The sequence below is a fragment of the Crinia signifera genome, chromosome 8 (assembly GCF_055691185.1).
Source record: "Crinia signifera chromosome 8, ASM5569118v1, whole genome shotgun sequence".
Classification (NCBI taxonomy): domain Eukaryota; kingdom Metazoa; phylum Chordata; class Amphibia; order Anura; family Myobatrachidae; genus Crinia; species Crinia signifera.
The window spans coordinates 39873617-39901068 of NC_139224.1; the positions used below are offsets into that span (position 1 = coordinate 39873617).

The following is a 27452-nucleotide window of genomic DNA, read 5'->3' on the forward strand; positions in this document are numbered from 1 at the left end:
TGTAAACTGGTTTGGGCATCTCTAGATCTGGGGGCACACTTGAGAAGAGCTCAAGGCACACTAGTGTGCTACGGCACAGTGCTTGAAAAACACTGCACTAGACGATATGTCATTCATCTGGTGGATGGAACCGATATATCGTTCACATCGCCTAGTGTGTACCCGTGGTCCCACATGTCAGCAATATCCTCTGATGGCCCTACATGCAAGGCCGATGGAAGACATTGCTAGCGAGGGCTATGCTGCATCTGCAAGTGTTTATGCATTTTGCCAATGTTGGCTCTCTGCCGGATCATGATGCTACCAATGACGCAGCGCTGGGTACACACATCGTCTAGTGTGTACCCAGGGTCAGATGTCATTACAGACCTCATCTCCTTCTTTAATCTGCAGCTTAAAGGCTACCTCCAGTCCCCTCCTCACATCATGACACTGACCCTTGTCACATGCAGCTCTGTCCTCACAGTCATACTGTATGTCACCATGTCTCGAATCTCCACGTATGCCCGCTAGTTTCCCGACATACTCTGCTGCTGTCAGCGTCACAGTGATCTGAGGACATCCTGGACAAGCTGCTGGGACTCATGCATATGGAAAACAGACATTCGGAGCAAAGCATCTATGTTATCCTAGAACGGTCTATACACAGCTCAGTGCTTTCAACAACTGACATTTCTGAGCTGACGTTAATGTGTAAAATAGCAAATTGTTATATAGAGGATCTTACGCATACTGTCATAATTGGCCGATCAGTCGATTTTCGTCTGCTCTGTCCGATCCTCCAAGAGTGTGTACACAACTCCCAGGGTAAAAGCGGTCAGATCGTCTGATTACATTGGATCCTGCAGCACAGCATTTCCCTGAACAATGCGCAGACATCATATTCATATTCTGTAAATGTAATGAATTTCTGATCAACTTTCTGTCATTTCTACTAATAGTTAATTTGAAACATCACCTTTGTGACGATCTTAAGACAGATTTGGATATGACGCATATGCATGCGAAAGATAATGTTCTCAAGATGGTTCAACCATTGTGAAAATGGTGAAGTTGGTTGCATTTTCTGTGAATGTTTATTTTTCACTTGCAATAAAATTTGAAATATCCAATCGTTTTTACTGTCACATTGCATAAGCATGAGTCTTTACTCTAAAGCTGAGCAATGTGTACCAAACAGATACGTCAGCCTGACGGGCCGAAATATCGGGTCCTGGGTACACATCAGAGTGATGCGATTCCTAATCAAGGATGGAACGATCACTGTCCCATCCTGCATTAGCATACATAATGTCACTAGCAATATCACCCAGTTGACCATGCAGCACAACCAACTTGGCGACGTCGCTAGTGACTCTGGGCACCCACAAATTGGGGGGGTACTCACTTGTCTATCCGGTTGATATGACATTCCAATTCAAATGGAAATTGCATATCACTCTAAAATTGTCCCATTCTGGACCCATCTTTAGAGTTTAACAGAGTTGTATTATCCAGTCCTCCTCACCTTGCCCACTTCACTGGAGTCGTGGAGAACTACTCAAAATTCATTTGTATACTGACATGGTTTGTAGGATATATTAAAATAGCTTTGTGGTGTTACAAAAGTGAAGAGTTGTACACGATAGTGTGATATGTAACCCCTATTTATATGCATTGGTTGCAGCTGATTCTATTGTGTCCTCTATAAAATCTACCGGTTGATGCGCTTTACCTACAACCTCCCTGCTGTAGCTCATCCTCTCCCATTGTAGGGTCATGCCGAGCAGCCTCTGCACCTGTGGGTGTCCTATAGATGGAGCACAGGAGAGATGATCGTGAGGCAGGTTAAGTGGCGCACAACACACATTTTTACGGTCAACTAGGATAAATAAATCATGTAGTGTATGTCTATACAGTTATTAATCACGGTCTCCTAAAGAACACATGGAATTCATAGAAACATCAAATATAATGGCAGATGAGAACCATTTGGCCCATCTAGTTTGCCCACTTTTTCACCATATTGTTACCGCCAAACCTATTTGATCCTTATAGACAGAGCCACGCTTGTTCATCACGTGGGCATGCCATAGCTTTCGCTCGTGCACCGAGACGGGGATGCATGAGCATCTCATATGCACGCGCATCCCATTGCCGCAAATGGGGCGCACAAGCATCTCACACATGGTGTATCACTGTAATCAAAATAAACATTCTCCCTAGGATACTTGTATTTATTACAGGTATAACCCTTACATACTCTACCTTACCTGTGGCTAGACTTCGATTGGATAGTTTAGGACTTGTGTGGGGCGACAGAAGATGACCAAGGGTAACCAAGATTCAGAAATGTTATCCTAGACACATGTAAACACAGAGGTGGCCTTCAGCTCCCTAACTTTTTGACCTACCACCACGCCATCGTTCTTAGTCACATAGTTGAGTGGACTAGAGTTACAGACTCCAAACAGTGGTTCAGTATTGCAGATCATTTCTATCTATCCCTATCAATATAGCTCCTTGCATGCCGATTCTCACAACGTCTTTGACCCACCCCATAATCTCTCTCACATTGTAATGTTGGAGAATGAACAGAAACCTTAAGCACATGTCCTCCTTTCCTACACCACTTACATCTCTCTTTAGAGACCATTGCCTATGAGTTTATAAAATGCAGGCTGAATGTAGCTTTATCTTTTTCCCCAATTTCACCACAGTCTGGCAAAAGGATCTTGAACCCGCCACATCTGATCTTGTCCCATTGTTGAGACACATTTTACATTTCTTAAAAGATTGCATAGATTCACGAAAAAAAAAAAAAATATATATATATATATATAGACTTTCTGCGGGGCTGGGCACTCCTCCTAGAAACAAGTTGCTGCGTTGTGTGCCTTCAACAGGTAGGATATAGACTTGTAGAATGAAGCGGCACTCCAATCGGTATAGCAGTGAAAAGAAAAGCTCTTTATTGGCAACGTTTCAATACATGTGTATTATCTTCAGGCTTGTATTTTTTGTATTTTTGAGCCTGAAGATAATACACATGTATTGAAACGTTGCCAATAAAGAGCTTTTCTTTTCACTGCTATACCGATTGGAGTGCCGCTTCATTCTACAAGTCTATATATATATATATATATATGTGGGTGCACTATTCAATCATATCAAAGTATAATGCTAATATATTTTACAATCACTTTTGCCATTGAATAGTTTGTATAATTTTGAACAAAATTACCAGTTTACCCACGACATCCCGGTAACCTCATATTGGCCCTTATTCAGATCTGATTGTATTACAAATTTGTTCTCAAAATGGGCAAAACCATGTGCACTGCATGTGGGGCAGATGTAACATGTGCAGAGTAAAATATGGGTGGGGTGTGTTCAAACTACATTTACTATTTACCCTGCACAGAAACAAAATAACTCACACAAATCTAACTTTCTGTATACATGTTAGGAAGTCCAGGAGCAGAGCATTTTCTCCCTCCTGAAAAGGGTCATGTTGGGAGGTATGCACACAGTATATTTGTATCCTACATCACTAAGTATAGTGTTCAGTATAATACATTAGTATATGTTTATGCTATGCAAATTTCTAAAATAATGTATGCATTTAAGTGTGTGTGTGTGTGTGTGTGTGTGTGTAAACATTTCACACTCAGATATAAGTTAATCCAAAAATTTCCTTGAAAATTGCAAATTAAGCATTTGACTGTATTACAATGTTCATAATTTGGGGGTATGCAATCTGGGATCACGGCTGTTGATCCCGGCCGACAGCCGTGATCCTGGCCCGTTTGTGGTCAGATCAACCGCATAACAACAGACGGGATTCAGTGTCCCGTCTGTTGCTTGGCACAAAGGGAGTGTGGCCACGAAAACGGCTGTGGATTGTTCAACGGGCCCGACAGCTTCTGAAGTCGGGCCCGTTCTGCCGTGATCCCGCATCAATGCTGTCGTTAAAGACAGCATTGAATAGGGAGCCGCTGCTATTTCCCACGTCGGAAATAGCGGCGGCACATTGCCTATCCCCCTTTATGTATTTCCACTGTCCATATAGTGTCCACTGTATAATGTGTGCTTAAGATTGATTTGTTATACTGTACCAATTGCAAGAATCAGCAATTAACTATAGCTGTTATCTTATGCAATGTGTTCTCTCTCCCTCTAGGAAAAAGTCGAGTATGCCTTTCTCATCATTTTTACAATTGAAACCTTTTTGAAGATTATAGCATATGGTCTAGTAATGCATCCCAATGCATATGTAAGGAACGGGTGGAACTTGCTGGACTTTGTCATAGTCATTGTAGGGTAAGTTATGTATTATATATTTACTCTATTGCTTGCACCCATATCTCATGCACAGACACAAGCTGCTGTAAGGCAAAGATCTGACTTTTTATTCATTATTTTTATTCGTATTTACATCATTGGTTGCTATACATTTAGGCACCTTTTTCTAGGCAAATTAGACGTGACGATATTGGAATAAATACACGCTGATTAGGTGTAGCACACTGACACTTGTTTGAGCCATCATTTCCCAGATCTCAGTTCTAATGAAGTGAGAGCTGTCATGAGTGTGTTACAGTGTGTACAGATTGTTTTCTGAACAGTGAGCGCTAAGCTGTTTCCACGGCAACCATGTGTAACACAGTATCTATATCAACATTGCAACATAACTGTGTTTTTCTGTTTTTCTGCTAATAGTTCCTGTCTTAATATGATTTACAGTATGTGTCCTACTTTTTTTTTATTGCTTTGAGTAAAGTATAGTGAGGTAGGGACAGCATCTGTTCACATGAAAGTAATGTGGAAGGTCCAGTCCAGATTTTAGAGTAGAAGCAGCATCAGCAAGAAAAACTGATGTGATCAAATTTGAGCTGGTTAAGCAGCACCTGTGGCTTCCTAATAAGTGTTTCAAGGGCAGAGAGTCATTGCTCTTGATGGAATAGCTGCCCAGGTGAAAGGTCAGGGTGTGGGCTACAGTTGGAGGGGGGGGGACTCTATTAATCAGCACAATTATAATAAACCTGGAGTAAAACTGGAGTTCTTAGCATCAAAAAAGTACCCACCTACCATGGCTAGGTGTGCTCATGAGGTGGGTCCCTAATATTCCTAAGCACATCCAAAACATAACACACCCCAGGCCAACACAACCCCAAGACATATTAGTGAGAAGTAACAGTTTAAGAGGTCAATCCTATTATTTGCGAAGTTGCTAGGTGCCATTGCCACGGGCTGTAAACACGATTTTGCACCCTTCGCTGGCTGGTTTCAACACAGATTTGCTCAAAATTGCTTTTGTGCAAATTCCGGCCGCTGTACAGTGCATCAGCTGACGTGATGATACGCATCACAGATAATAGGATTGACCCTTAAGTGTTAAAAGGTGGAAGTAGCAACTCAATGCTAAAAGTGTTACATACTGTAGGTGACAAGAAGTAACTAAGGTATTACAAAGTGTTGCTGTGCTACTGCGACCATCTCTGAATCAGGCCCTGTGTGTTGTGTATCTCTGTATATATTTGTGAGAGCCTGAAACTGACATATATCACTTAACGTTATTTTTCTAAAACATTATTAGTTCATATGTTTAGGTGATGTAGGCGGCACATGCATTGGAGCTACAATAACTACAGACTGTGTAAATTGATTACTAATATCATTAGGTGTGATAATGATGAGTATATACTGTATATATATAGATAGATAAAATAAATTGCTACTTTTCATTCTTTCCTCTAGTTAAATGCTGCGGTCCAATATTTGCCAGTATAGTACGACAGACGTTTGTGTTGGTAAATGTAGATTAGTCAAATCCGTGCTTTTTAAAACAAAAAAAGGTTTCCAGTCAGTGTCGGACTGGGCCAGGAAGAGCCCACCAGGGGAATGCAATGGTGGGGTCCCATGTGTAGGGGGGTGGCAAGTCTTCAGAGGGGGTGTGGCTAGCTGCAGTAGAGATTTGGCATTGTCTGGGCCCTTTAATATATATATATATATATAGTAAATGCTGCTAGTGCATGCATAATCATGTACCAGATAACACAAATTCACTGTAGATAATACACAATAGTCCTGTGCAGTATAAGGTAACCGATGTATAATGTGTTATTCAAGTGAACAGGCTGGAACCAGCTCCCTAGTGGAGGAGGCTGGCCCCAAGGCAGTGATGCCCACCAGGAGTTTACCCTGTACCCCGGTGGGCCAGTCCAACCTCCAGTTCCAGTACTCTCTTAAAATGACAGATTGATGTAAGGTTTATATGCAGGACGCATTTTAATAATGATTACACCAAGTTATTAGAAGTAGTTATAAGAAGGACATTTCTGCCACTACCTACAGTGGAGTGGTGTCATAAAAAGGCATGGTAACAAATTAGAACTTGTTCTAAATAGCTGTGATTTCTTGCTAAAGCACATAGGGCCTTATTCTAGTTCACTGTTTCTGACAAAATCCTTCTTAGATGGAAAAAAACACGTACACTACAGGGGGGGCGGGGCAGATGTTACTTGTGCAGAGAGAATTAGATTTGGGTTAGTTATTTTTTTTCTGTGCAGGGTAAATACTGGCTGCTTTATTTTTACACTGTAATATATATCTCACTTTGAAGTAAAACCCCACCCAAATCTAATTCTCTCTGCACAAGTAACATCGCCCCCCCCCCCCCCCTGCAGTGCACATGGTTTTGTCCATCTAAGAAGGATTTTGTCAGAAAGAGTGAACTAGAATAAGGCCTATAGTAACATGGAATAGTTCATTCTCTTATTGTACAATTTTTATTTCCGTCCTATGTTAGGTTGTTTAGTGTAGCTTTGGAACAACTCAATTTTGGACCCAAAGAAGTTGAAGGAGCAAACCAATCGACTGGGAAATCTGGTGGTTTTGATGTGAAAGCTCTAAGAGCCTTTCGTGTGCTGCGCCCCCTGCGATTAGTGTCTGGCGTACCCAGTAAGTTTTCCAACACTTTCATTCTGTTCATGCCCGGGATGTGCCGTACTTGTCAAGGAGAATATTTAAATAATGTAAAAAAAGTAGATCAGTGGTAGGGGGATGAGTACACGAGGGACTGGAACTGACAAATTCTGAATCCTTAGGAATAACATCACGGTGTTTATTAGATGTTGGATCATTCATCTAAACATTCAGAAATATAGATAAGGCTTCATACATCTTTGCTGCAGTCATACCACAGTCCCTATTGGCACGCCAGGTCTCGGGATAATCTTCTATGCCAGTGACCTATTTGCTATTGTGTGTGACAACCAAAGTTGGAGAGACCTGGCGGCTCACTCATGTCGGGCGTCTAGCGCCACCTGGCGTTTTGGGGCTAGATGATGTAGTCACTTATTGAGAAAACATCTAGACAGAAAAACGGTGGCCCTCATTGTCTTAATATGCAGCAAGCCCCCGAATAATATTATTATTATTATTATTATATGTTATTTTATGTTATGATGTAAATTGCTACGTATATTGGAGGTTATGTTATAGGTTCTGAGCTTAAGGAGCCAGCGTGGTTTCGGAAATTTCGCCACCAATTTTAAAGTGGCAATTAGTTGGGAGGATGGTTTGGTCTATAACTAATTGCTTCTTTCAATTTTGCCCAAAACTTGATGAAAACAAAAGATCTTTCCCTTTAACGAAAAACCGTTGTGCAATAGTAGCAGCTAAGGGGGCAATCCACGCATTGGGGGATTTTCTCATTTCTTTGTAAGCTACCAAGAATTTGAGCATGATGCTCCCACTCCTGCATTTAATGAAATCACCTCTCTTCTTCCTCTAGGTTTACAAGTCGTCCTGAACTCCATCATTAAAGCCATGGTCCCCCTGCTGCACATCGCCCTCCTGGTCTTGTTTGTTATTATTATATATGCTATTATTGGACTAGAGCTTTTTGTGGGGAAAATGCACAAATCCTGTTTTGTTTTTGGCACTGGTAGGTTACACACAACTTCTATCTATCTATCTATCTATCTATCTATCTATCTCTAAGTGTTTTAGGCCTGGTACACACCAGAACGATCCTGATTGTTAGTAGATTGTTAGCAGATTGTGTGATGCTTGCACGATCTGTTGGGTGCACACAATCTGCTAACGATCTACATCCAATCTGATCCCAATCCGATCTGAGTCTGTATCCAGTTGAATGGATCTTTTACAGATCCTCACTGCAGCAGGTAGGATCTGTAAAACGACCAAACGACAGCGGGGACGCGCATCGGATTGGAATCGGATCGGAATTGGACCTAAACATGCCCAATCTACATACAATCTGCATCCAATCGGTCGGAATTGGATCCAGATTGATGGAATTGAGCCCTAATCGTTCTGGTGTGTACCCCCCCTAACTGTTTTTGGGATTCCCTCCCAGGATGACGGTATTTCAGAGACTCATGGACACTAGAAATATATATATATAGATGATAATACCCATGTTTTGACAATTCATGTTAATCTCACTACTAGATTGTAAGGTCTCACAAGCAGGACCCTCAATCTACTGCTCCCTCCCCTCTTATTATACTCTACTGCGGTCTCATTTGTACTCACATGCTATGCAATGCTTTGCTCTGTCTCCAAGCCTGTTTTATGTCTACATTGTATATGTCTACATTCTGCTATGTAAAGCGTTACCTCTGTTATATATATCATACCAATATTCATCATGTTATAGTGTGTTATATTATGTCATCCCACTTGTTTTGTCTACTTGTCTCGTCCTTCCTACTTTATGGAGCTGCAGAACTTTAGAGATGCCATATATAAGTAATAATAAGAGGAATATATGTTGGTATTCTGTTACATCAGAAAGGGCAGAAAATGACATCATTATAAGAACATGTACGCTACCATCCTATTTTTTGAATAGGCCACATCTCTCGGCTTAGTAGTATTGCTGCACTGAAGCCAAAGGAACTGATGCACAAAACTCTGTTATATACAGCAGACAGCTATTGGGGCAGGTTTATTAAGCCTGGTGAAGTGATAAAGTGGTTGGTCATAACGCACCAGCCAACCAGCCCCTAAAGCCTGGCCTGTAACTTGGCAGTTAGGAGCTGACTTGCTGGTGTGTTATGACCAGCCACTTTATCACTGAACCAGACCTACAGGTGACTGCGAGCCATATGCATCTCCATAAGGGAATTAAAATGGGGCCTTTACATGTAGGCTATTAGAAAGGGGATGTACTTACAAGTGGAGACCATGCTGAGTATACATATGCATAGGTAGGTCTGATTACAGACAACCCTGTTGCAACAAGGATAGGGCTAAAGTAAGTGCGCACTGAAAATGATGTTGGCTATTTGACCGAGTGCATGAATAGTTACGGGCTGGATGTGCGAGGGGGAACTATATATATATATATATATATATATATATATATATATATATATATATATATATATATATATATATAGCGATATTGCATAGTATTATTACTTTAGGACCTACTTCCACTGGCGACACTTCAATATTTAGTATTAGTATCCGTTATATTTATTTAAAGCAGTGGTTCTCAGCCACACCCTCAAGTCTTCCCAACAGGTCGTGTTGTGCGGATTTCTGTGTGTGGAAACAGATGCCACAATAACTGACCCAGCAATGTAGAGTAACTCACCTGCGAATGACAAAAGAAATCTTAAATAACAGGACCTGCTGGTGGTACATTTGATTTGTAGTGATATTCTTCCATAGTATTACTTTGCAGCTTACTAGCCACTACATATATATATTGTTATGTTAATTCAAGGGTATATGTGTTTTCTCTTACAGAAATGCTAGCGGAGGATGAACCTGCACCCTGCGCCTTCTCAGGGAACGGGCGCATCTGTCCTATCAACGGCTCAGAATGTAAGAGCGGATGGCCTGGGCCTAATGGCGGCATAACCAACTTTGATAACTTTGCCTTTGCCATGTTAACTGTGTTCCAGTGTATTACAATGGAGGGCTGGACAGATGTGTTATATTGGGTAAGTTTCTTCACCTTTACAACACCAAGACATTAGTTACTTTATAATATGGTGCAAATGGCAAGCAGCTTAAAGATCACCTGTTGTCTGCGCTTCAAGGAGGCAGCCATGTTGTGGACTAGCTCAGCATTCATGGGAATAAAACATATCTAAGAACAGTGGCGTTACTGCCGCTGTGGTCATGAATAATGGCCCCGCCCACGAAATGGCTGCCTCCGTTGTGAAAGCTGCATTTCCGCCTATTTAAAAGATTCTACTCAGATCATATCTAGTTCAAAATACATGCGATATGCTAAAGCAATGTGCGTTTTGAACTAGATGCAATGTGATCTAGTCCAAAAATGCACATACTTTTTGTACCTTGCGATATGAGGTAAAATAGAACCGTGTGTGGGCACCAAGTAGGATGGAAATATTACATTAATATTCAATAATTTTGTTGCTGAAACAGCCCATAGTTTCTGTTTGCTCGCTGTGCACAGATGCTATCACCATGGAGATGGTGACATTACACCCCTACTAAACCTGACACCGGCCTCATCTGCATGCTCTTACGGATACTGTGGGTGTTGGAGTGAAGAGAATGGTGGCGGTTTTAGAAACTAAATTTTCTGCTTTGTCTGTAGAAGTCATTTGAGCTGAAACAATGTGCTAATGGAATCCCATCCCCAAAAGATGTGTTTTGCTGTGTTAAAGGCTGATTTAAAGCTCAACTCTTGGGCGGACCTGTCCTTTAGGCTTTGTAGTGATGCTTGTTAATATGTTACTTTCATCCCATTTGTGCTGTACAGATGTTTCCTAATACACTATTGCTGCAGTCGTACCAAATATTCCATCTTTCTCCGGGCATTTTTTAATGCTACCATGCATTGCCATGGCAATCATATATGACAAAACTGATTTGCAAGACTGCGCTGATTAGTTTGATATGCAACACTGTGTGCGACCCGTATCTGTAGGAGATGCCATGAAATCAGTGGGCCGTGCTTTTTTTTTTAATGGCAAGGTCCGTTGTACACAGTCATATTAATCAATGTAGCCTAGTGGAACGGCTTTCTTGCTCCCGACTTCAAGTAAGACGGACATTCATATGAAAAGGATGCTGCAGCACTGTGGGCATTATTCTAGTTCACTCTTTCTGCCAAAATCCTTCTTAGATGGACAAAATCATGTGCACTGCAGGTGGGGCATATGTTAGATTTGGGTGGGGTTTTACTTCAAAGTGAGATCTATATTGCAGTGTAAGAATAAAGCAGCCAGTATTTACCCTGCACAGAAACAAAATAACTCACCCAAATCTAATTCTCTCTGCACATTTTACATCTGCCCCCCTACAGTGCACATGGTTTTGTCCATTAGAGAGAGAATTTGCTTTTGCGAGTGAACCAGAATCAGGCCCATGATGCCCGCGGACACAACTGTAGTATACACACATAAATTCCTATGGCATCATAGTCACCATTGTATAACATGCAGCTGGCATCATCTGATTACCGTAATGTTCATATAGCAGTGTAGTATACAGCTCTTTGGGGTAATTGACTAAGATGGGAGTTCTATTGCAGAGGGCACATTGCCCATAGCACCAATCAGATTCTATCTATTATCTTCTAGAATGTGCTAAATAAGTAGAATCTGATTGGTTGCTATGGGAAACATCTAATCTTATATAGAATTCCCATCTAAATTACCCTCTTTCTGTCTTTTTCCCGGCAGCTTGTTTTCGTAGTTGCTGTCTAATGTTCTTACTGTCTGACATATGAAAGACCACGTTATATAGAGTTATATAGAGGGCTGTCTTCTCTCTTCTTCTGCTCTGCGATCTTGTGTTTATTATTGTTATTTAGAGGTAGTGAACAAGAAAATGAAAACCCCAATAGAAAAGTCACTTAATGGTCACTTAAATGTGTATCCATTATTGCCTGCTTATTTTTACCATTTTATCCCCATTATATCCCCCCAATCTCTGGATTGTTAGGAGGAAGGCACAAAAAATTGGCCTCAACCAACGCCTGGATGATGGTGGAGTATCTACCAGAATATTCCGTAATATTCCGTAAATGCTCCACTGGCTTGAAACCTGGTGGCTGACATGGCCATGACATATGGATAACATCAGTGTCATGTTAATCAGCCTCTTGTTAGGCCACACACCCTTAGGATAGTGACCTTGTCATCCTGAAAGACATCACCCATTCAGAAAATGCTATAAAAGAAACCAAATCAACAGGCACGGACCTTTCCTTCTAAAGTAAAGACTGAGCCATAGCTACAGCTGGAAAATGCATTACCAGAACATTGCCAACCCCAGGAGTCTCAATTGTTACAAGCACTCAATATTGTAGAGTTACTGCATACCCTGCAACTGGACCTTTTTTCAGGAACAGTACCATTTTTTATGGCCTGTACCTTTTTTGGGTCTCCAGCTGCCCATTGCAAGTAAAGGAAAGGGAGCGTGGCCACGCCCCCTTTACCCATGGCCATGCCCCCTTTAGAATCTGTACCAGTTTTAGCTCTTCACATGTTGGAGGGTATGTTACTGCCGTTGAAAAATGGTTCATCCGACAATATCACGTTCCTCTTTTTAGTAGTCCGCTGCCTGTGGTGATTGCACCTTGGAATTTGCAAATGTGCGTTGAGCAGTTTATGCAAAGCAAACAGCTGTGAGATCGTATCCTATGGACATTTTGTTGGACTGCTTTTAAAGATACCGACACAACATCAAGTGATCACCGGTTGCTTTCCTGTTTGGCCTGTACTTCACATTAATGCATGGGCATTACATATCTGGATTATCTACTGCACCCCGGCCTGTTCTTTGCTGATGATATTTTTACTTTGAGTTCCGTACTGACATCACCATGGGCAGAAAAGTTGAGTTGCCATGGTTACTGAAGCTCCCACCAGTTGTATCCCTACAATCAGACGTCTTTCCATACTTGCCTAATTTTGAAAACTAGTTTCAGGGAGGTTATAGTTGGTAGTAGAATTTTGCATGGTGCCCCATTGAGGAGGCATGTCATGCTCCACCCACTTGGTGTGTCTATTTCCATATATGGAGAGATTGTGAAAAGAGATTGTGAACGTGGCACCTAGAAGCGTGGGTGTGTACTGCTACATCTGAGAGGAATCTTGTAAAATGACTTACAGTATATCCAAATGTAGATGATCCCCAAAGCAGTTAGTAAGAGATACTATACTTGTTAAAGTGCTGGGAAATGGTGCTGATGACTCAATGTTAATGTATCTATCTCTCATTCCTTTTTCCCCCCAAAAAATGTAACAGTGTAATGTGGGCTAGGTGACATGAGGGAGATTGCTAGACTAATGAGGGAGATTGCTTCTATTTCAGGGAGTCTCCTGCAGAATGCAGGAGGGTAGGCAACTATGCCTCTTTCTCACTCACAAATGTCACATTTTGCAGCCCTGCCAAATGGAAATATGAGCACCAGTCAGTCTTTCATTCTGAATTATGATGTTCTGTGCTCAAATTACACATAACTGTTGGAAGATGTCACTTTCACTATGCTTAATTAACTTTTTTACTGGTGTTTCCATTATGTTGTTCACTGCCTGTAAGTGTAGAGCAAGACTTTCATGACACGTATGCTGAGTGCATGATGAGTATTGAAGCTGTTTCATAATCAGTGGTTGTATCGCTTTATTGGGAGAGCTAGAGCGAGTATTTCTCACATTTTTTTATTTATTTTTTGTTTTAGTTGAGGTGGGAGCAGTAGAATGAAAAACTTAAATGGTGGACTAGCGATTATGTTGTCATTTTTATCTTTTATTATTTTTGCGTGACATGACACACTCATGTCACCATGTAACCCATTCCTCCACAGCTTTGAAATGTATAATAATTTAGAGAAAGACTAATTATGCAAGAAGCAACAAAGAAGAAAAGAAAAACTATTTTTATGGCACTTTTTTTATAGTAATGATCAAAAACCAAAAATAAAATGTAACCTTATTATACTAGCCTTATAAAAAGTACACCAACAATATATATTGTTAATTAAACATTATTTGTATATTAAATTAGTACATGTGTAAATCACAGTTAATATTAGGTGAGTGTTGAGGTGGTGAAAATATGGTACGGTAAAGCCAATACATTTAATTTAGTTTTTTATTCTTTTTGTTTCTTGCATAATTAGAGGGAATTCAATTAGCTGCCGTAACATTACATTTTCCTGCAGTCACCGGGGTCTTTTTTTCACCTGCCTGAAGCAGGTGAAAAAAAATCCCCAATAATCAACCATAGCCATCCCTATACTAACATAAACACATTAGTTTGTGAACTTTCAGTATAACGTATGCTATGTGTTTTTTGCCTGAAAATTGAAATATTTTCAGGTGTAAAAATTGGGGATAATTGAATTTTTGGTTCTGATATTGTTTCTAATATTATTTTCCTCTGATACTTTTCTCTAGCATGACACTACATACATTACTTAGGGGCATATTTATCAGTTAGTGATATTCTTGTTATCATTCCTTACAAATGATAATTGGCTTCTGTCATTTTTCAGATACATGACAGTTAAGGCCCCCCCATACGCTATGCAATTTGGGCAAGATTTCACCCGATTCCGGCAGATCAGGCCTAGAAATCTGATGAAATCTTCCCAAATAGCATGTGATGTCCAGTGCGCATCAGAGCCGGAGATCATACGTGCTACACGTAAGATCTCCAGGTAAAACCCCCTCCCAGTGGCAGGGAATGGGGATTGCATGAGTACATCACATGCAGAAGTACTGCATGCAATATAGCGCATGCGTTCCTGCGTGCGGCTCAAAGGAGATTGAATGCGACTTTTCAGAGGGGTGAGGTCGCATAGTGTACGGAGGCCTCAGGAGCTGATTGGCTAGAACACCATTTATCATTTGTAACAAGTGATAAGAATATCACTCGGTTGCAATTTGGTAAAAACAAACAAACAAAAAACCATATACTCTCTATTCTAATATATTTTTCATGCTTTGCTTGTTCTAACAAATTCTTTCTACAAGTCCATCTTCTTTCTTCCAGATGAATGATGCTATGGGATTTGAATTACCTTGGGTGTATTTTGTCAGTCTCGTCATCTTTGGGTCATTTTTCGTGCTTAATCTTGTTCTTGGTGTTTTAAGCGGGTAAGCACACGTTTTTTACATGAAAGCAGAACCCAACTTTCAGCCACCACCAACACCAGACTCCCCCAGCTAGCAGTGGCAGAACACACAGGTAAAACACACCCTCCGACATTGACACATGGACCTTTTCCGTGTTGTATATGAATCCTGCCCACATAGATAATGAATGAAAACATAAAGCGCTAACGAGAAAGGTAAGTGTCAATAATACCATCCGGTTCTAATTCAGATTCTAAGTGGATGAATGAGGGGGACTGCCAATGTTACATGGTGGCTGCAGGTTGGTCTCTGCTACACCGTACATGATCCGATTATAACCACCTTCCTTACGTCCCTGCAGGTGAATGATGCCATAGGATGTGAGTGGCCATGGGTCTATTTTGTTAGTCTTATTATCCTTGGCTCATTTTTCGTTCTTAACCTGGTACTTGGTGTACTTAGTGGGTAAGCACAGGTGGATTATCTCTGCATATTCTATTGCTCTGTGCTAGGTGGCCGGCTGTCCTTTCATCTGCAAAATGGATTTACTGTTTGTTGATTGCATGGCTGCCAATGTCTTACAGATTATATGTTTGGTCTTTGTTTGGTAAACCATGATTGGTCCACGTTATGGATAGTGCTGCTGGGTATTTGCATTAATCTCTACTACTACTGTAGGGAGCCCTTTCTCACCCCCACTTATCACTATCCCCCACACCCCCCCAATATGTTTCGGCTAAATTTATGAGCATCCGTTTAAGATTTAATGATTTATGGTTACAAACAAAGACGTTATGACTGAAAGCATGTTTTACTGTGAGTGATATCTTATACTTACCAATCTTTTCAATGTGTGATCTATGGGGCGATTCACTTTGTTTAACCGGCCACCTACACTCTCCTGTGTGTGCTGTCCCTGCTGGTCTTTGCTTGCTGCTATTTTGTGTTTAATGATTAATTCCGTTTTTGCCATGGTGAGTACATAAATTGCTTCTTCAGTGATTTACACGTTGTATAGAGTTTTGTTTGTGTCATATGAAGGGTAAGTAAAGATGTTTTTGTGAATAAGGACACTACTCGATTATTGTCCATTTAAAGCATGAGCGGACAAGTGACCTTCAAAAAGGCCAATAATTAACCATAGGTTGTAGGGAGATGCATCCAACTGTCTACAGCAGACCAGACAAGTGGGGAAATTGTCCAAAGCAACCAATCAGATCCTTGCTATCTTGCTACGTACATTCTTTAAAATGATTTGTTGCTATTGGGCATCTTCCATTGGTCCCTTTAGAAGGTTTGTAACATTTAAAATAATATATTTAGTCCAACAAAGAGTAATAATAAATTAGTGATGCAAGCTATAACAAACATATCCGACACTAAAGGAGGCTTTGAGGCCCTCTGTTGATAGGGTTATATATTACCCTATTAATTCACATAGAACTAGTGGATTTATTCTATATATCAGGGTTGTATACCCTCCCGGAATGCATACCTCCCAAGTATTCAATGTTGAGAAGAGGGAAATCGACGCGCGAGCGCCCAAAAAGGGGGCATCGCTTATGCAAATTAGGGCATTGCGCATGCGCACATTCTCTCCCCCCCCCCCCCTCCACATCAGGACACCACTGGTCACGGGAGGGATGCGGGACCTCCCCAAAAACTGGGACGTTCCCGCGGTATGCTGGAATGGCCAGGAGGCTCCCAAAAATTTAGAAAGTCTGTCATGTGCTTTAACAGGGGATGGGCATGTGTAAATCCTCCGTGTATGCTCTTGCCAGTGCATGTCCTCAGTAGACTCTGCAGGGTTTATTTACTAAGATGGGAGTTCTATAGAAGATGGGATGTTGCTATGGGCAACCAATCAGAATCTACTTCTTAGTTATTTAGCACCTTCTAGAACAGGCATGTCCAAACTGTGGCCCTCCAACTACACATACCAGCATGCCTTGCTATAGTTTTAGCATTCCCTAATAGCAAAAACTGTGCAAGGCATGATGGGACTTGTAGTTTCACAACATCTGGAGGGCCATAGTTTGGACATGCCTGTTCTAGAAGATAATATAACCTGATTGGTTTCCCATAGCAACACCCCATCTTCAATAGAACTCCCATCTTAGTAAATAGACTTGCTTGCATCAATTACAGATTTCAAAGAATGTAAAAAGTCTTTACAAAGCTTCCAACATAAAACTAGCAGGAAATAACATTCAATGTTCAAACTCTGAGGCGGCCTGAGGCAGACCAGGGCTGGGAGTTATTTGAAAAACTCCATAGCATGTCAGTATTCATGGCTTGTCTGGATTCCCCAAACTTCTGTCAAGCCCCCGTCAAACCCCTGCCCTACTATTAGTAAAATAGGGGCAATAGAAATTTTCTCTGAACGTGGCCAACTAGAATTTTTGTCCAACTGTAGTGTCAATAGATAGATACCAATGTGGCCTTCTTCTGCATGCTTTATTCCCATCCCCTTACTGCCTGATTGTGAGATATTAAATGTAAGAGTAGATCTGGCCACACGGCAGCCATTTTGTATTTATTATTTCAGTAGCTAATTATTTAAAATATGACCAAAAAAATAATTTGGAATGAGTAGCTTGACCACAACTGACCATATCTGAGTGACGTTGTTCTCTGTGCGTTTGGCCAACATATTCACTGGTCTGGGATTTTGGTGACAGAATTATTCTAAGATTATTCTTAATGCAATAATTTAACCTCAGCATTGAGGGTTTGTTTCTGCAATTTATAGTTGAGCCGAAACTCCTACTCATACTAAATATGTCCTCATATGTTAAGTTCGCACCTTCTCCCTCACGACTCAATATAATCTTGCTAATGTCCAAAGTTGCAAGGATTTACTGGTATCTGTCAATTAAGTCCGCAGTGTGGTGGTGTCTTGCTGAGGTTTGAATTGCCTCTGCACAGATCTTGAAATTGCAACTTTATTTGATGGATAAGGAGTCCCCTGAGGACCTCTGCGTGGTATAATATGACTAATTCTGTTCCTCTAGGACAGAACCACGCCGTACAGGGAAGTAATTAGCTGGTTTTATCTGCTGTCGTGCTGGTAACACAGGGAAGAAGATTAGAGGAGAACATGTGCCCTACACACCTAGAAAGCCATAGTCACTGCAAACCTTAGTCACAGAGTTAATGTCAAGGTTTGGAAGATCAGAAATATGTCTTTCAGGTGGTTCAGTGCAGTCATTTGGAATAATCAGAAGCAGATTGCAGGATAGTTGAATATGAGAAATACCTTGGTGATTAAATGGGAGTCTTTCTAATTACAACAGTAAACAGGATTTGGAAACAAAAAGATTCAGTGGTAGTAAGAAATTCTCCTGCACGCACGTCACTACTGCATTTTCATACTCACGCCCTGCGTTTTAATGGGAACGCCCATGAAACGCAGGGCATTCGCATACGGTAGGCACGCAACGCCCCTCTCCACCCCCTGCTTGGAAGACCAGGAGTGAGCACTCGGCAACCGGACTTCTCGATGAGTTCGCTCGCTCCCTGTGTACAGATATGCGCAGAAATGGTTCTGTGCATGCGTAGACGCACAACATCGGAACACTGGCCGAATTCGCATCCAAACGAAGCGATCAGAATAAGTCCCATAAAACATGCTACCTCTTAAGCTGGCCATACACTAGAAAGACCTTTATACATATGCAGGTCGTAAGAGCAAACAAGCAATCGTATGTGCTCACGAGCACAAGCAAAGCCGACTGATGATACGTGCGGCACCTATGAACAGTGGAGTGGCCTCTTGACCTCCGGGATAGTGCATCCTATCGATAGCTCTCATGGGGGCAGATGTATTAAACCTTAACAAGAGATAAATGCCAAGGTGATAAAGAGAGATAAATGTCCAGCCAATCAGCTCCTTACTGACTTTTTTCAAACACAGCCTGTAACATGGCAGTTAGCAGCTGATTGGCTGGACGTTTATCTTACCTTATCACACTTGCATTTATCTCTTGTTAAGGCTTAATACATCTGCCCCATGATGTGAGCACAATCGGTCGCACAACCTGTCAAAATTGTGCGTTCAGGCTTGATATCGTTCTGATGTATTGCCGCCTTTAGTCAGCAACTGTAGCTATATCCATATATGGTCCACAAATGGCGCCAAATTGCCCCCTTTGGTGCGCCTTGGACTTTGCGTCTTAGCTGCACCATGATATTTAAAAAAATAATGACTCTTAATCTGCTTCTTTATATTAATTCCAACGCTACAAAAATAATAATCCTACCGATGTGTCCACATACACCTATCCTTAAATAGTGCCAAACAGCCCTTTTATCATGCCACAGACTTTGCTACTTAGCCGCACCAAAACATGAATCCTGACCATACACTAGACCAACTTTCATCCAACTTGTTCTTTGGATGGAATAAATCTAGTACTGGATGGGAACAGATGTAAATTGTAATTCAGTAATTTGCTCCCAAAATCTTGAAACGGACAAAAACGCTTAGACAAGGCACTGTAGTTGAATCTGTTTGATTTAAACAATTTCACTGAGTGTTTTTGTCCATTTTCCTGGGTTTGTGAGCAAATTGCAGTACCACATTTTTCCGTCCACCAACCAACTAGTTGGATGGTTGGATGAAAATTTGACTAGTGTATGGCCAGCCTAATCCTAAGTACCTAGTTCCCGGTTTGCAAGCTAAAGCTGGACATACACTAGGCGACTTCTCTCCTCAGAGAAGTCACCTGCGATTCACCCTTGAGCCCAGGATTGCATGTAATATATTGGCATGCGATATATCCCATGTGATCCCAGCCAAGCCTGCCTGGATTGGAAGCAATCTGCAACTTGCAGGCTCCAGTGCGATGCATTGGACCTGCTGTCAATCACATGCAATTTGGGAACTGTAAATCGCCCTAGTGTATGTTGGCCTTAAGATTCACACCCCTTTTTTAAGGAAAAACTACTATAATATACTTAGGGGTAAATTTACTACAGCTTCTAAACATGAAAAGAAGTGATGTTGATCAAAGAAACCAATCAGATTCTGTTTATCTTTTCTCTATTGCATCCTAGAAAATGTTAGACAGAATCTGATTGGTTGCTATTGTTAACATCAACTCTTCATCAAATTAAGAATGTAAACGTTGACATCCATACAACCAGGGCTATTTTTCAGCAAGCTCCAGCAGGAACTGAGGCCCTTATTCTAGTTCACTCTTTCTGACAAAATATTTCTTAGATGGACAAAACCATGTGCACTGCAGGTGATGCAGGTGTTACTTGTGCAGAGATAGATTTGGGTGGGGTTTTACACCTGCCTCACCTGCAGTGCACATGGTTTTGTCCATCTAAAAAATATTTTGTCAGAAAGAGTGAACTAGAATAAGGGCCACAGTTCCTGCTGGAGGCTGCTGAAAAATAGCCCTGCATACAACACCAGTCTTTGTGTTACAAACCTGTCTTATTTCGTATATATCTGCTCAGTTTCATCCAGATGATATTGATCAATTCAGCGGGGCGGCCTCTCTGGGACTTGGGGGTAGATGTATAAAGCAGTGATAAGGGAGAAGTGATAAAGTGCCTGGTACTTTATCACCGGCCAATCAGCTCCTGACTTTACAGGCTAGGTCTAAAAAGGGACAGTCAGGAGCTGATTGGCTGGTGATAAAGTACCAGGCACTGTATTACTGTATCACTGCTTCGCAGCTTACCGAGTCAGCCAGAGTGAGGGCCCTTGTTCTTACTGAAGGGGGATATACTGAGCAAGCATATAAAACATTTATGTGCAGGTTATTGGACATTACAATTTAAAAGCCAATTAAACATTTATTTTATGAAATAACCATTTTTATTTAACAAATGACTAGCACATCATTTGAATGATCTGGTTTCACTTTTGTCTTACTTGGAGCAGTAGAAAGAAGTTCAGAGCACTTTGAATTGGGTAACTTGTTTTTCGCTAACCCTGAATATATATATATATGGAAAAGATGTAGTGCCCCTAATATTGCGCTTATGGAAAGAGCAGCACCCCTATGGAACCTTGCTGTTAGAAAGGTACAAAGAGAGAACATAGAAACACAGGATAGAGGTGCGCTATATCACTAAAACCAATGCTTTTAAATTGAAAATAAGTCAATAATTTGTAAAAACATATGGACATTTATTCAATTTATTTTCTCAAATTCATCAGCGTTTTCACAAATGTCACATGCAAGATCAATCTGCAGCCCAATGCGTTTCATCCCTTAGGACTTCATCAGGGGCAATGAATAAATCTCTAGAGGTACTGAGTCCTCTGGTAGAGGTGATACAGTATTATATATATATTATATATCTCAAGGGTTGGGGTCCGGCAATCTGATGTCAGGTGGTCATCAATTGTGGTGCCCTAAATGCTATGTTCCTGGGCTTCCCTGGTAATGTACAATATTATATTGCTTATGTGTTGATGCTATTATATTCCACACTTGGGGTTGGAACATTCAAAGCTGTAGATTCCTGACAGGATACTTTATTATACAAACATTCCCTATAGATTAGTACAATGCTACTGATATACTGATATATCATTATTGGCAGAACACCCCAATAATTGTACAGTGCGTAGCTAGCTTAACTCTTTCCTTAAGGTGGCCATACTCTACTGCAATATATTGTGGCCATGTATGGCCATCCAATCCCCTGCGAGCCGCCCGGGAGGGCGAACCACCGGGCAGGTCTGACTTCTGACTCAAGTCCGATGCGCACAGGACCGCGCATCAGACCCGAAGGGGCATCCAATTTGGGCTGATTTCTCGACCCGATCCGTTGGGGATGGGTGAAATCGTCCCAAATTTCTTTAGTGTGAGTACCTTTAGACAGACATTGCTCAGAGGAGAATTTGTATATGTTTGAATAGTGAGCGTTGAAGGCTCCAGATGACACTTTGTCTTTGTGACAAGGCCTACACTTATCTCCCTTAATCATATGTATATAGGTCACAGATATCTGTGCTCCTAGAGCCTACCTTGCCGCTTTCTACACTTGCAGAGAGAGCTTATTGTGTTTTGTTTTATCATCTGAGAGTTTAGTTAAGGTCAGTCTGGTTACCTCCAGCTCAACATAAGTGTCTTAAAGTGAGAATTTTTGTGACCAGTCAAGTTCTCTATTTTGAACAATAAAATGTCTCTATAGCCTCTGGGGTGGATCCTATTAGGTGCGGATGAATCGCACACGAACGGCAACTCGCACCCTTCAGCGCTAATAGGATCGACCCCTCTATGTCCCAGTTGAATACATTTCCCCCAATGCACTTGTGGGGGAGATTCCCTTCAACCGGCTTCTTTTTCATCCACCCATTTTCAAATACTGTTAGACCTGATTTGTGTACAATTTGCATATGTACATACTCATTAGCAGTGCTCTGAGTAATTTTAAATGCTGTCAATTATAAAGCGGTGTCTGGGGCACTGTGTGCAAAGCCGCATCCCCCAGATCTGCATACAGTATGCTGAGTGCGACTCCTGCACATGCTCAGTGCATCTCCACATTTATGTAAATATAACAAGTCAGATAATGGGCCTCATTCAGAGTTGTACACAAAGGCAATTGCATTTGTTATACGGAAATGCTAATATCAGCAAGTGGCGCTGCTCCCAGGAATGTAAAGAAGCGCTTACTGGAGCTGTCACATCTCATTCGCAATATGTGTACACATTGGCAGCCTATACCCGAAAACGCATAACATCGACTGCTCGAGTAGGTTTATGGCTATGCAGACTGGATGTGACCGTGGTGACGCTATGAAAACGGCCATAACACGCTGCGTTTTTGCTCCCATCCCTGTTACCACCAATATATGTCACTACCTGTCAAACACTCTGCAATTCTATTCTCATTGCTAGTGCGATCACAATGGAACCTTACACGTGCGCAGTCCGTCAATAATCACTCAGCTGTGATGATATACGCTTAGCATACAACTCTGAATTAGGCCCATTGTTTTATCCCCTTTACTAAATACTGTAGATACATTGGCACTGATTCTAATTGATTCGACCCCCGGCATGTTCGCATGGGCGACCGATGTTTAAGCTCTGTGCATGCGCATATTTGCATGCGCATATGCAGGGCTTCTGTGCGGGCGCCGACTTGCCTAGTCGGTGTGGCACTCGCATGGGGGGGGGCATGATGGAGGCGGACAGGGGGCGTTTCCTGGGCGTACCCAAGAAAACAATGGGTGCACCCAGGAAAATACAGGGCGTCCCCATGCGAACGTACGTCAGCCGCCCACTCAGTTCTCGGACCCAGGCGGCACAAGTCTAAGTCAGCCCAGAGTGACTTAGATTTGCGAGCAGGGTAGGAATCATTTGATGGACTGGATGGCCATACACTTCTGCGGTACATTGCAATGGTGTATGGCCACCTTAAGCAAAGAGTTAAGCTGGCTACGCACTGTAAAATTATTGGGGTGTTCTCCCAATAATGAGGTTATTGACCTATTTAATTGGGTTTAGTTGAAATTATGATTTTGGCCTCGCACACTACCCTGCGAGGGTGTTTATGCAAAACACGGCAGGGATACTCGCACAGTGGCGGGGGGCAGGCATTCATATACCCTTGGGCGGCATTAGAAGACTCGCTAAGCACCATATTACCGCTGCTTAGTAAGCCAACCAGAATCGCCTCCATTGTGTTCTTCATCCGTACTCATTGTTGCGTTTGTCTAATGTTTTATGTTTCTGTTACTGAATTGTTCGAAAGATTTGTGGTGGGCTTGTGTCCCGCTGGAGGATATCTTCCTGTTCTACAGATTGGACATGGTTTGGATGAATAATTATATCCAGCATTTGGGATTGTGTGTTTCATGTGTTGTAGTGTATATATGTTTTATAATGAAATGTTGGTGCTTTGCATGACAAACTGCTGCACACAAATGCATTTCTGCTCCTTCCTTATGAAACATCTCCAAGGTGTGTACAGACCATGTGTTCACTGGGCATTTATTCTTCCTTGGCCCCACACAGTGAGTTCTCCAAGGAAAGAGAGAAGGCAAAAGCCAGGGGTGACTTTCAGAAGCTACGTGAAAAGCAGCAGCTGGAGGAGGATTTGAAGGGTTACCTGGACTGGATCACCCAAGCGGAAGATATTGACCCTGAGAACGAGGAGGACGGCGAAGTAGAGGGCAAGCGCAATAGTAAGTATCAAAACTAGCAATGCGATTACATTAACTCACACTGCATTCTGTGCTAGTCCTATTATGTGGATGGATTTCATCCTAGAATACACTGATATGCATCTTTTGTTTGCACGCTGTGATTAGCGGTGGTGAAAACACACTATTTTTATACCTTTAATCCTCATCACCTTCCCCCATCAACATGCTTCCTGTAATCAGCATTATCCAGGAAGTTGTAAGTCTCTAGCAATTTATGTCAACTAGAGATTTAAAGGGTTATATGTATTAGACGCACTCCTGCGCTTAGCAAAACAGGTATGGCTTCCTATAGGACTCCTCACAGATGGCTTGTTTTTATTATTACCTTGCAGGTAAATTGGCAGGAATTTAAAATGTAACACAATTTTTAATTCATATATTTTTTTTTTAGTTTTCATTAGCATTCCAGATAAAATAAAACACACTAGATAAATGAAAGCATGACATTATATAAAACACCAGATAAAATACTATATTAAGCAGAGCACTACATTCAATAAAACAGTGGTTAAAATAAACAATAGATAAAATGAAACACCACAATAAAAAAAAATACTAAAGCGAAGCACTACATGAAAAAAACAGTAGATAAAATAAAGCACAACATGAAATAAAACAGTAGATAAAATAAAGCACTACATGTAATAAAACAGTAGATAAAATAAAGCACTACATGAAAGAAAACACTAGATAAAATAAAGCACTACATGCAATAAAACAGTAGATAAAATAAAGCACTACATGCAATAAAACAGTAGATAAAATAAAGCACTACATGCAATAAAACACTAGATAAAATAAAGCACTACATGAAATGAACTACTAGATAAAATAAAGCATTACAGGAAATAAAACACCAGATAAAATAAAACACTAGATAAAATATAGCAATATTTCAAATAATACATTTGATACAACATCCCCAACTCAACAGGGTTCAGTAGCCAGATGTGCATTCTGTACCTTAGTGTTACGCACATGCCCATGGTATCATCTACATGGCAGAGGAGAATAATGAGCTTATAATTAAATATACGTATAAGAGATCCATTGTGCTATTCTCAAATCCCATATGAAAGCAGTATGATATAATTATTAATATAAGGTGGTGGCCTCCTCATGAAGCTTCAAGCAGCGCTGTACTTCCTGGGGCTTACATAGGGCAGATTGGTGCACTGATTCGCCAATGGTGGTGCAACAACGTTTTAGTAAGTTGTAAACTCAGCATCAGCACCAAAATGACTGTATATGTAATTCAGCCTTGGCTAGATTGCTATTCATTCAATAAGTACGTCTGCCTAATTGGCAAGGGATGGAGCAGACATTGATGGGAATTCAGTTAGATGTTCTGGACCTCTGCCTGCTCACATTCTCTGGAGGAGGAGATCTCTCAGGTCCGAATTTGCTCCCCCCAGCCGATGGTGGGGGTTTGCGCATGCGCGAATATGCGCATGTGCAAGCTTCGGAAAGAACGCCTGCACAATGGTGGGCAGGAAGGGGGCGGTCAGGGGGCCGACAAAGGGGACTGGCCAGTGTTTTATGGGTGTGTCCACAAAAACGGTGGGCGCACCCATGGAACCGCTGGGCGTACCGCTGTGAATGCAGGCATGCATATGCATCCTTGGGACGGGCAGCTGACACTACATGATGTCAGTGCCCGCCCCCAATTCAGCGGATATCGGCCATCTGAAAAGTAGGTATAGACTTTTGTCAACGAAGGGAGGAAAAATCATTCCAGCGACCATCGCATGATTTTTCCTCCGTGCGACCACCTGTGGGGAGGCGTGTGTTCGGCGGAGCGTCGTCTACGTACTTGCTAGGCAGCAAATATATGGCATACAATTTGGCCAGTGGTTCCCAAACTGTATGCCATGGCGCCCTGGGGTCCTGCCCACATGCTAGCATGGGGATTCGCTCGGCGTGGGGGGCGTACGTTCGGCGTTTACGTGCTCGCTAGACAGTGAATATACACAATTTACTTCATTTTAACTCCGTTAGAGACTTTTTGGCCTAGGGTGCCCGGAAAACAATTCTTAAACTCTAGGGTACCGTGATTCGAACAAGTTTGGGAACCACTGCCTTGGGCTGTTAATTCTACTCCGGAACTAAAGCTACGCAGTAAAGTCAGCTGCATATTGAATATCCCCCCATTGTGATCAGTATGACTTTATTGTGGCGTGTAGTAATCCCAGTCCCCAGTCTTTTAAATAAAGCCCATGGACTCTATTGGTCTGTTCTCTGGATGTGACTTGCATCTGCATTTCCCAAATTGCTTACCACTACTCCTCCATTATTACACTGGTATCCTTTCAGCACAAACTAGAGATAAGTGCCTGTCAATCAAATCTTCCATTATCGGGAGAGTGGCTGTAAATTTCCATAAATACTGACTTATATGACATCACAAGAATTGTGACAGTTTTGTGATTCATGGCTGGTTTATCTATTTGTTAAACACTTACTACAGTTCTACAATGAAGAATTTGTCAAATTGGGTGAATTACATTATTTAACAAATGTGCTGATTATCATTTGTGAAAATATGTATGTATCGAGACATTTTTCTAATGATTACTGCGGCGTTTTGTTAGTCCCTGGTATCAGTTGCCCAGAACGTGGTTTAAACTTTTAACGTGTAAAGGTATCCACACACTAGAACAATTTTTTTTGCTGATCGGACTTTTTTTTACGGCAAAATCGTCCCCAAATCGGCTGATCTCGATCAGATGCGCCCACCCGTGAATCTTTTGCTAAATCTTCTTATCTTACGTGCTGCATGAAAGATCAGAAGATTTAATAATAGATCCATAGGAACGCACACGGGATCTTAAGAGAAATCTTTGATGAAGATGTGCGTTTGCCTGAAATCTTTTGTCCAGGATGGGCAAAATATTTCAAGGCTAATTTATGCGCACATCTTATGATTGCAGATCTTTCTAGTGTGTGGGCACCTTTAGTATCAATTTGCTTTATATATTTAAACTACTGTGTGACTTCAACATGAGTATAGTCATCAATCAGATGTGTCCTTGTGTCACTTGTAACTTTGCAGCATGTGTATGGTAGAGGCAACTGCAAGCGTGAACTTGATTGTCAGACTCATAAACCAGATGTTTGTGTTTGTGTATATATTCGTCCAGCGTTTTATGGGCGTCCCCATGAAAACACTGGTTGTTCCCCTGGGA

General features: G+C 41.5%; 1 protein-coding gene across 18 annotated transcripts in view; it reads left to right on the plus strand.

Moving 5' to 3' along the window:
* CACNA1D (calcium voltage-gated channel subunit alpha1 D) overlaps nt 1–27452 on the plus strand; it is a 326871-nt gene that overhangs the window by 142533 nt on the left and 156886 nt on the right. For 13 of the 18 annotated variants that reach the window (XR_014454326.1, XM_083156204.1, XM_083156201.1 and 10 more), the window contains exons 4-9: nt 4163–4302; nt 6791–6942; nt 7778–7930; nt 9769–9965; nt 15001–15104; nt 24077–24246. Coding sequence is in view for 17 of the 18 variants with exons in the window: in XM_083156204.1 (XP_083012330.1) it covers nt 4163–4302; nt 6791–6942; nt 7778–7930; nt 9769–9965; nt 15001–15104; nt 24077–24246 (916 nt within the window). In the remaining variant the exon portion in view is untranslated. Of the gene's footprint in view, nt 1–4162; nt 4303–6790; nt 6943–7777; nt 7931–9768; nt 9966–15000; nt 15105–15444; nt 15549–24076; nt 24247–27452 lie in introns of those variants that run through there. The other 5 variants (XM_083156205.1, XM_083156191.1, XM_083156206.1 and 2 more) reach the window with 2 other exon arrangements.